At 42.3% G+C, this 11,466-nt stretch overlaps 1 protein-coding gene across 1 annotated transcript; it reads right to left on the reverse strand.

The window, feature by feature from the left end:
- Window positions 1–832: 832 nt before the first annotated feature.
- On the reverse strand, window positions 833–2,892 carry LOC147610896 (beta-hexosaminidase 2-like). The gene is made up of 2 exons (XM_086785175.1): window positions 2,067–2,892; window positions 833–1,982 (listed from the first exon to the last, which is right to left on the reverse strand). Exons 1-2 carry the CDS (start codon window positions 2,878–2,880, stop codon window positions 1,027–1,029), a joined length of 1,770 nt encoding a protein of 589 aa, XP_086641301.1. The 5' UTR covers window positions 2,881–2,892; the 3' UTR covers window positions 833–1,026.
- Window positions 2,893–11,466: the final 8,574 nt, after the last annotated feature.

Genomic DNA, 11,466 nt, shown 5'->3' on the forward strand with positions numbered 1-11,466 from the left:
AGTAGAGAGAAAAACCGCTCGCCTAAAAACCAAAAAGTGCTCGCTCAAAAATGCTCGCCAAAAAATACACCCCATGAGTGAAAGATTTGATTACAACTTTTAGAACCACCGCAATTAAAAAATGCCAAATATGCAATAAGTTCTTGGAAGACAAGCAATAAAATTTCAAAATCTGTGACTAAGGATGTTAAGACTTGAATGCATATTTTGGCCATATGAGCACTAGGTACACCTTGGCTAATGAAACAAAGATTATTCATGTCTATATGCTAAGTGCCACAACCATGATAGAAATTCCTACCAGTGAAAATGACTCTTTTGTGAAGGGGTTCAAGAGGTTCTCAAGAAAGTTGAAAATAAGGGAGAGGTTGCCATAAGAGAGGAGTGGGAGTAGGCATGGGGATGCAACTAGCCCTCAATTTTGAAGATTGTGGAGTCCTTCTTAGGGCTTTTTACCCTTGAGATGAGGGCATCAACAACTGTACCCTTCAAAAGAAAGGCTTCAATTTGAAAAATCAATAAGGGTGCCATATGGAAAACATGTAGTCTAACTTTTCCCTTCAAATGAAATAATGAAGTTGCCCTAGAAACTCAAGGGCTGGATCATCGTGCAAGTGATATATGTGACCGGGTTCAAATGAGATCTCCTTGTGAGATAAACAAGAGAAGCGTTGTCCATGGTACCTTGTTTTCTTTTTTTAAATAAAGCAAATGTGTGTGTGTGTGTGTGAGAGAGAGAGAGAGAGAGAGAGAGAGAGAGAGAGAGAGAGGAGTGGAGTGGAGAGAAATACTTATCAAAATTATGTTTTTTTTTTCAAGTTTGGGGATTTTTTACTCTTGATTGATATCATGTAGATGGTAGAATTATTCAGCTCTTGCACATGTACCACAATATGAGCAAGTGAGCTGTGCTAGATATGATGAGGAATAGTGGAGAAAAATGAACCTTAAACCTCTCCAACAGATATTCAATAGGTGTATAAGGAGCGATTTGAAACATTTATGATAATATATTTGTAAGTCTGATCAGCTTGTGGAAATGTAGTTGCACTGGCCTGGGTTTTTTAGGCACCACAGAGGCTGAAGGGGCATGGCGTTGATGCCTCGGGCAACCATGTGGTAGCGCCAATCATTTAGGCGGTTGAGAGCTTGGAGGGATCGCCGTTCCCCCTGCGCGTCTCTGTTGCCCGACCAGAGGGACTCAGCAAGGGCCGACGCCCGCGGCCATAAGAGCCCGTCCAGCACGGTGCCGTCCGCCTGCTCGGACCACAGCACCACCTCCGCTCCCACCACAAGCTTGGCTTCTTGTGCTGTCAGATTATAAGTAATGTCGTAGTCGTAGATGCGCTGCCACGTCTTGTACGGCGCGCACCAAGAGCCGCCGCTGCCGCCGTAGTTGTAAGACGGAGTGCCAGGCGTGGGGTCGAAGGGCACGTCAACGGCAGTGCTATTTCCGACAAAGTCACCGCGGCCGCAGTCTAGGTAGTAGAAATCGGCTGACGCCACGATTGTTCGGTACCCAGCGGACGTCAATCGTTTGGTGTTGAGGGGCCCGTTGTTCCAGGTCTCTAGAATGGTGGTTTCAGGGGGGAGCACTGACGGACTTATGCTCACGGCTGCGCTGAGGAGGACGTCTTCCCAGTAGATGGCCGTCTTGTTGTTGGAGGTAATGTAGGGATGGGTGACGTTGACGAAGTTCTGTACAAGCTCGCGCAGCGTGCCGCCGCCTTGGTTGAGGTAGGCGGCAATGTCGGTGCTGGACTTCCAGCAGCCTGCGATTGGCTCGTCTTTGCCACCGTGGAAGAGGAGGTCCGGGAAGGCCGATGCCACGTCATCGATTACGTTCTTGACGACGCGATAGGTGGCGTTTTTGAGGGGGTTGAGCTGGCCGGGCGCCGGCTCGACCGCCATGTCTGGGTACCAAAATTGGTCGCGGCAGGTGACGATGTCCGGGTAGGCGCCCGCCCAAGCGCCACTATGGCCTGCAAATTATTAAAATCAATAAATAAAGCCACGTGGAGACTAGGACTAATATAAGCAATTGCCACGAAGGACTTAATGCTCACCTGGCGTGTCGATCTCCGGCACTAGACGCACGCCGTAGGAGCGAGCAACGGAGACCAATTCCTGGATGTCGGAGGCTGAGTAGACGTACTCCGGGCCAAGCGAGCCCTTGCGAGCCAGCTCAGGCTCCGACGGCAGCTCTAACGGAAACGATTGTGAGTCCGTCAGATGCAAATGCAGGACGTTTAGCTTGTTGTAGGCCATCGCTCTCACCGTCCGCTTCAGATCCGACACCGGGTAAAAATTCCGGGCAACGTCTAGCATCACGCCCCGGTAACCATAGAGCGGCTCGTCCCACACCGTGACGCCGTGCTCTACCACCAGTTTCCCGGCAGCGCCATCCCATTTCAACATCTGGGAAAATGTCTCCAGTCCGTGTAGCGCCGCCCATACCGTCGCCGCCTTCAGCACTGCCCCCTCGCCGCCGCCGTCCGGCACCACCAACGTATACGACTCGTTCACTCCCTGCTGCAAGTCGGCTGCCGGATCCGCCACCTTCACCGTCAGAAACGGCATCGCTTCCACTGCCGCCATTGACGACATCTCGTGAGTCCTCGTTGAGGTAGCATTGGCCGAGACCTGCACCGGAGTCCACTTCTCTTTGAAAATGAGACGACGGTATCGGTCGGCGGCCTGGTGGAGCTCCGGCGGGCTTCCTGTCGGCACACGGAAGTAGAAAGAAGAGGCCAAAGGGATGGGATCGCCGGAACCCCAGGCTAACGACTGCGGTTGCGGCCATAAGTACAACTCTGCATGACAATGCTTCATCAGCACCGCTAGGAAAAGCATCAAAGCGCAAAGGATCACCCTCTTCATTGCGAAAACGAGAACAGCTAATCTCTCTCTGATCTAACAATTCCTCGCGGCCATTATATACATGCATGGCGTCCAGCCGCAGCGCACATCTGAGCAGAGCCGCTGGCAGGCGGCCGGTTGTCTGGACATAAGCGGAAGCCATCCTCTCCACATGGCATATTACAACGCCCCCACATACGTATCTGCCGCCTATCTCGTTCACATTTACGCTGAGTCCCCGACTCCCGAGCTTTTCCCGGCTCCAAAAGAAAAAAACAAAAAGTACCACTTAAAAAAAGACGGCCTTCAAAATAGGTTAACCGATTTTATAACTAAAATTTTGAATTTTTAAATTAAAGGCTCGGAAAAATACAATTGGTTTTTCTCCGTTTGAGCCATGAAAATTACACTAGAGGATGGTTTCTTTCTCACACTGCTCATCTGGGATGGTGAAAGTTGTGAGTGAAAACACAAAAGTAGTGTGTAAAGGCCCCAAGGTGTAGTGGTAGCAATTTGACACTTTGGCCAAGTTTTGCACATAAATTTTAACAATGCCAAAATCAACCTAGTTGAAAAAGTGACACCAAGTTTTTTTTTGGCAATTGGCACAATTAATTTGGTGCATGCAAGAGCCTGTTACCTCAGGCACCCCATGGACAATGCCTAGGTCCATTTGAGATTGAACAATGGAATGTTCACCTTGTGAGATCCCTCTCCCCAGATTCCCGGTAGTAGCTGATAGCAGAAGCAGCCCCCTCATGCGCGGGGCACGGTTTCTCACTCGGGGCCTCGCCCGCGAATGTCCGGGCACGAGACTAGGCTGGTGGTCACTCCGAAAACCGAAACCAGGAAAATTTCCCATGCTCGGAAAGCGGGGACGATTCCACCTTTTTTATTTTTCTTAACGAATTTTTCTAACGAGATCAATTCTAAACTATCCTTCACCTGAATAAATCAGATAGAAGGAAACTATCACTGATATAATTTGATCATCTGAGCAATTCAACGCTTTTTTCCTAATCAATATTAGGCACAGCCGTTGATCCACTCAATCGAGAAATTTTATCAGGAAAATTAACTATCTACTCAATCCCTAGCGTAGTCCTAAGATTTTTCATTTTGATTATTAAAACTCCACTGATTCCAACCTAACCCCATCCGGCCCATGGGTTAGCCACCACCCTGCCACTGGAATCGGTAGATCCAAACAAGTACTCACCCACCCATAATTGAAATGCCTTTCTTAACTTTAGCTTTAGAAAACAGATACACACACACTCCTCTTTAAAACTTTAAAAAAAAATCCATTGATAAATAATTTACTGGTTACACATGACATACTTCAAAATTTCCATTGAGTCTTTGTTTCTCACAAAATAGTATCACTCTGGACTCTCCGTTGAGACCAGCAAGTCAACAACGAGATCTAGTGAGATTACAATAACATTGGTCTGTCATACAATATCTTCCTCGACATACGTATGGGTGTCCTCGGCACCGCGAGCCCATGCATCTCCTGGTCAGAACCCTCCAAGATCCTCCTTAGGTGTCTTGGCACTTCACTCAGGGACCGCTTCGTCGGCCCTCGTCCATCGTACCGGAAGCGCACCATTTTAACCATACCGAGACTGGTCAAGACCTCGGCATGCTTTGCCGCGTGAGCTGTCCCTCGAACACTCCCCGCCAGCTGTTGCAACCGAACTTCCCTTAGATAAACATATATGCCAAATGCTCCCTCCAGCATTCTGGCGTAAGACAGTTCTTTAAGAAAACAGGGTTTCTATGCAAGTTTTCAGTTTTGATTTTTGTTTGAAAACCATGAATAATCTTAAATCCGTATCTCAATACTTCTAGATCCAGGTCTGAATTCCAAACAGAATTCCTCGAATTCTGTTAACTTGATCCTCAGATCAAAATCAAAAGTCTTAATTTAGTTTCAGATTCAGTGGGTGTTTTGAGTAGGTTTTTCCTGAACTGAGCACATCGTCATTGACAAAGGAATTTAGGTCTTGGTCAATAGTCAGAATCAGAGTTTGGGTTTGGAAAGGTTCTTCCTAAACTATCTTTCTCAAAAGATACTATTTCAATTTATCTTTTTCTAAATTTCATTCGACGAATATTTGCTTACAGATTTCTAAAACATGAATTTCTTAAGAGGAATAAAATAATCATTTATCTCGATCTCCGACTTCGATAGTTTAAATTGAATTTTCTCATTACCATCTTAGTGAATATGAAATGGTAGAATTTTCTCTCACATATTGTCTATCTATTCATTTTTCTAATTTTTACGAAAATTAACAGAAGATTAAAGAGAACCCTTATTTGATTATAAAGATTCTATATGCATCTAATTATGCATAAAATCCAATTCTGATGAAAGTCATACTTTTATCATCATATAAATCATTTATGATAGAGATCACTCTTTTAACATGAAAGAATTTCTTTTATGCATATATTTATGCATAAAAACCATTTATGATGAAAATCACACTTTTAATATAAAAAAAATATCTTTTATGCACCCATTTATGCATAAAAATCATTTATGATGAAAGTAACACTTTAATAATAAAAAAATAATCTTTTATGCATACTTCTATGCATGAAAATCAAATATGATAAAAGTAACACTTTTATAATAATAAAAATATCTTTTATACATTTTTCTATGCATGAAATTCAAATATGATAAAAGTAACACTTTTATATAAAAAAATAATCTTTTATGCATACTTTTTATGCATAAAAATCAAATATAATGAAAGTAATACTTTTATAATAAAACTAAATTTCTTTTATACAAATAATAAAAAATGCATCTTCTATGCATGAAAATGATACTTTAGAATATAGAAATCATAAGGATTACTCTTTTAGAATAATGAAAGATAATACTTATTTCCAAATTTTTAAAAAATTTTGCCATAACCTCCTTTGTATGGCTGACCATTTTTCAATTTTAAGTCTCTAAAATTAATTAGAAATGCATCAAGAGTAATAAAATCATTCTAAAGTAACATTTTTCTACTTATTTAAGAGAAACATTATGAAAACTTGATTTTATTCATTAATTATTCACCTAGGATAGAGAATGGTTGGATTTACTAGAGAAGAGAGGGGAATGCCTTTTGTAATGAGGCATAACATCGTTTGCAATGTAGAGAAGACAAAAAGCATTAAAAAACCCATAAAAACCATAAAATAAATGGAAAAGAGAAGAATGACCAACTTACTAATCAATTTGAGAGCTTTCCTTTGGCTTGATGGTTTGAGAGGGTTTGAGACAAGAGTGGCCACCAATCTTCTAGAAGAAGGAAGGTCAAAAACTAATGAATTGTGAATACAATTCACTGTTTTTGGCACTTGGGAGAGATAGGGTAACAGTGCAAAATACTATTGAGTTTCAACAAAGGGGAGGGCTTCTATTTATAGGAAAAAATGAGCTTCTAACCAAGCCAACTGATTCTAAAATTTTCCAGATCAGTTTGGTCAATTTTGACCATTTTGAATCTTTAAATTAAAGGCTCGGAAAAATACAATTGGTTTTTCTCCGTTTGAGCCATGAAAATTACACTAGAGGATGGTTTCTTTCTCACACTGCTCATCCCCACCTTGTTCGTTGTTGATGGGATGGCTTGATGGTTTGAGAGGGTTCAACTCTTGTTTGAGACAAGAGTGGCCACCAATCTTCTAGAAGAAGGAAGGTCAAAAACTAATGAATTATGAATACAATTCACTGTTTTTGGCACTTGGGAGAGATAGGGTAACAGTGCAAAATACTATTGAGTTTCAACAAAGGGGAGGGCTTCTATTTATAGGAAAAAATGAGCTTCTAACCAAGCCAACTGATTCTAGAATTTTTTAGATCAGTTTGGTCAATTTTGACCATTTTTAGGTCAGCATTGCTCACTTTTTGGATCTAGTTGAAACAGGAGAGATAAAAATATCCCATTATTTGGGAGTTTAAAACTCATTCAAGCATGTGAAATAGGCGCCTCCTTCATAAGGGAAATTCCCCCAGAGGTGTCAAAAATCCATCATTTCACCTAAATATCTCTCTTTTTTAACTATTAACCTTGTCCTTAGTCAACTCTTCATCTTATGTGAGTATTTACTCATTTTTGGGGGATTTTCCTTTTATTCTTCTGTTTATCTCCTTCCTACATTTGGATGAATCTTATTGGTCCATAGGAACCTTAATTTAAAATTTCGAAAAAATCTTCACCTCCAAGATAATGCTTCTTGAACAGATTATACTTAATTTCTAATGCACCTTCTGAAAATCTTTTTGAACTTCTGTTTCAGGGGAATTTATTTTAATAAGATGAGAATTTTTTCAATCAAAAAATATTTAAAATCTGAATATTCTCTCTCTAGAATATTTTCTCTCTCTAGGTTAAAACAGGTAGAAATAAGATCTTTTATATTTCTGAAGAGGGAATTGATTACAGGGGAAGATGCTAGACATCTTGAGAGACTGGGGAGGAATCTTACATTCTCTCCCACTTGAAAAATGCGAGATGTCCTCATCTCGCAAACTGGGGATAATCTCGCAACAACAGATCGGCTTCTTTCTCCCAGGTGGCATCTTCAAAAGGATAGAACTTCCATTTGACCAATAATTCTCTCAGAATTCTGTTCCTGAGAATCTTTTCTCGAACATCAAGGATTTCTTCAGGTTGGAGTTCCATCTACCCTTGGGTTGAAGAGGTTAGGATTTCATCATCAAGCACATGATTTGGGCTTGGCACATATTTCTTTAGAAGGCTTACATGAAATACATTATGAACTTTGAGATGAGGAGGCAGAAGAAGCTCGTAGGCTAAGTCACCTACTTTCTTTGTAATCAGATATGGCCCACAATATCTGGGGGATAACTTCTTGTACTTCCCAAGAGATAAAGAACTTCTTTTGGGCCGTACTCGAATGAAGACCATATCTGCTTCTTTGAATTCTCTATCTGTCCTCTTCTTATCTGCATACTGCTTCTGTCGATCCTGGGCAGCTTTAATATCTTTACGAATTGACTGCATCTGCTACTCCATGTCGTCAAGCATCTATCTAGACATCTCGACCCTAATCAATGGGTCGAACCAAGTTAATGGAGTTAAGCAATCTTGTCCATACAGAGCTTTAAAAGGGCTCATCCCGATACTTCAGTGATAAGAAGCATTATAGGCGAACTCGACTAGGTGCAGATAGCTTAGCCACTTCTTGGGTTCCCTGCCACCACAGCATGACCAAATATATCTTCAATTACTTGGTTTACTCTTTCAGTTTGACCATCGGTCTCAGGGTGATAAATTGTGCTGAGATCCAAGAAAGTTTCCACTGCTTCGAAAAATGCAGTCCAGAACCTTGAAGTAAATTTGGGATCTCGGTCACTTACTATTCTCCTGGGTAGGCCATGCAATCTGAAGATTTCTTTGAGGAACACTCTGGCCAGATCCACTGCAGTGTAGGTTTCTTTTACTGGGATCAGATGGGCAACTTTGGTTAGTTTGTCAACTACCACGAAATGGAGTGTAACCTCATTGCACCGAAGGTAATCCAGTAATAAAATCCATACTGATACATTCCCACTTCATCTGGGAGATGTCCAATGGATGTAACTTCCCAGGCATTTTTACTCTTTCAGTTTTGACTTTCTGGCATGTTAGACATTGACGTACATGATTCAGTACATCCTTTTTCAGACCAGGCAAAAAGAAGCTTTTCTTTACAGACATGTAGGTTTTGATGAAACCTGGATGTCCTGCTATAAGGCTGTCATGGGCTTCATTCAGAATTTGGTCCTTGGTTCCCTCATCATTGGGAATGCATAGCCTGCGATTATAATATATAATGCCATCATCCAGGCTGTACCCTTGAACTCTATTCAACTCCTGAGGAGTTTTGCTTTCCTGCATAAGTAGGGTAGCAATAAGGGCAAAGAATCTATCCTAGATGATCTTCTCACTTGCTTGAATAATCAAAGGATTTGATATTATAGTAATTGCAAGCAAGGAGGCTTTTTTGCTGAGGGCATCTGCTACCACATTCTCTTTGCCTGGGCGGTACTTGATTTCAAAATCAAATTCCTGCAAGGTCTGCATCCACCTTCTTTGGCGCATGTTGAGGTCTTTCTGAGTAAAAATCCACTTTAAACTCTGATGGTCTGTCATCAAAGTGAATCTTTTTCCCAGTAGGTAATGTCTCCACAACTTTAAGGCGTAGACTACTGAAAGCAATTCCAGGTCATGGATAGCATAATTCCTCTCATGCGTTCTGAGCTTTCGGGATTCATAGGCCACTGCATGACCTTCCTGCATGAGTGCACCTCCCAGGGCAAAACCACTGGCATCAGTTACTACCTCAAAGGGTAGAGAGAAATCTGGCAGCTTCAGAACGGGACTGGTTACCAAGGCATTACCACGGCGGTCTTCAGCTTATCAAAAGCACTCTGGCACCTGGCAGACCATTGAAACGGGGTATTCTTCTTGAGAAGATTAGTCAGGGGGGAAGCTATGAGAGCATACTTTGGTATAAAAATTCTATACCAACCAGTCAATCCCAAGAATCCTCTGACTTCTTTCACTGTCTTTGGTTCCGACCAATCTATGAGTGGTTGGACTTTTGCGAAATCTGGAGAAATTCCATCTTTGGATACCAAAAGCCCAAGTATTCAACGTGGTCGGCAGAGAAAGTGCATTTGCTCTTTTTGGCAAAGAGTTGGTGCTTCCTTAGAATCTCAAGGACTTTTCGGACATGAGTCTCATGGTCAGCTGCATTCCTTGAGTAAATCAGAATGTCATCAAAGAAGACTAGAACAAAATCATCCAAGTATTCTCTAAGGATGTCCTGCATTAGGCGATTGAATGTAGCTAGGGCATTTATCAATCCAAACGGCATGACAGTGAATTCATAATGCCCATACCGAGTATTGATGGCTATTTTTGGTATATCTTGATCATTGATCCTGATCTGGTAATACCCGGATTTGAGATCTATCTTTGTGAAGATCTGAGCTCCATATTTAGCCTGTCCAGAAGTTCATCAATTCTTGGGATAGGATACTTATTCTTAACTGTCACAGCTGATTTAGACCTCTGTAGTCCACACAGAGTCTAAGCGTTCCATCTTTCTTTTTCTGAAAGAGAACTGGCACACCCTGAAAAGATGTAGGGGGGAAGAGAGCTTGAGCTCTTGCAAGCACACACACACACTCACAAAACCCTAATAGAGAACACACAAGGTGAGAGGCTGAAAATCTTCTTCTTCTTCACACAACACTCAACACACCATATACAAAGATAAGAGTACACACAATACGAAAGGTACTCAACCAAATACATACACGGGTCCTCTATAGTGTGAACCCAACTAAATGAGCTGGTGCTATAACTATGCCAGTCTCTAGAATGGCTGTTACACAGCCTGTCATCCCATTGGCTGCATATCACCCAAGATCTCACCAACCATGCCAGTGGTGTAAGTGTGGGGCCTATCCCCCAGGCGGGTCATCAGTGTCCACCGCCTCACTAGACGAGCTCGATATCTCAACACTCCCCCTCGAGCTCAACTCCATCTCAAGTGAAGCCCTGAATCTGCGGAGCTTCTCTGTACCCAATGCTTTGGTGAAGATGTCAGCTACCTGATCCTCTGTGCTGACATAAACAAGGTCAAGGTCTCCTACCAAGACCTTCTCTCTAACGAAATGGTAGTGGACCTCTATATGCTTTGTACGAGCATGAAAGACTGGGTTCCTGGCCAACTATATACTGCTAATGTTGTCACAGAAAATGACAACTTGTCTATCCACTGATAGACCCAAATCTGCAAGTAGCTTTCTCAACCAAGCTACCTCACATGCTGCCATAGCAGCTCCTCTGTACTCGGCCTCTGTACTGGATAGAGCAACCGTAGGCTGCTTCTTGCTGCTCCAAGTCACAGCAGCACTCCCCAAAGAAAACATGAATGCACTGGTAGATCTTCTATCTGAGATACTACCAGCCCAATCAGCATCTGTGTACCCATGTACACATATCTCTGTCCCAGTCTCATAGAATAGTCCACAATGCAAAGTAGACCTCACATACCTCAGTATGCGTCTCACTGCATCCAAATGCGATTTCCGTGGAACCTGCATAAATTGACTCACCAACCCAACAACATAGCTCAAATGTGGTCTGGTGATCATCATGTAGATCAAACTTCCTACTATGCGCCTGTACATAGTAGGATCCTCCAAGATCTCTCCTGAATCTGCACTCAACTTGCCATTCTGATCTGTCTCTGTAGTAATCCAATACCATGTGGTGACCTAATCACCTCAATGCCCAAGAAATATCTGAGCTCCCCCAGATCCTTCATCTCAAACTTCTAACTAAGCAAGATCTTTACATCAAAGATCTCTGCATCATGGTCCCCCGTAATGATCAAGTCATCTACATAGATGACAACAAGCACAACCCCTTTATCACCATGTCTCACATACAGCGAGAAATTTGCATTGGCTACATGAAAGCCAATAGTGACAAGATATTTAGAAATCTTGTCAGACGATGCTCTTGGTGCTTGCTTTAAGCCATACAAGGCTTTCTTCAACCTGCAAACATGCTC

Source organism: Cibotium barometz, chromosome 48, assembly GCF_041138505.1.
Source record: "Cibotium barometz isolate CiBa-2024 chromosome 48, ASM4113850v1, whole genome shotgun sequence".
Classification (NCBI taxonomy): Eukaryota; Viridiplantae; Streptophyta; class Polypodiopsida; order Cyatheales; family Cibotiaceae; genus Cibotium; species Cibotium barometz.

Bases quoted from the DNA above. Each gene is read 5' to 3' on its own strand.
- LOC147610896 (XM_086785175.1), bottom strand. From the start codon at position 2,880: ATGAAGAGGGTGATCCTTTGCGCTTTGATGCTTTTCCTAGCGGTGCTG. The intron at 1,983-2,066 runs GTGAGCATTAAG...AATAATTTGCAG, and splicing joins GCCGGAGATCGACACGCCAG to GCCATAGTGGCGCTTGGGCG.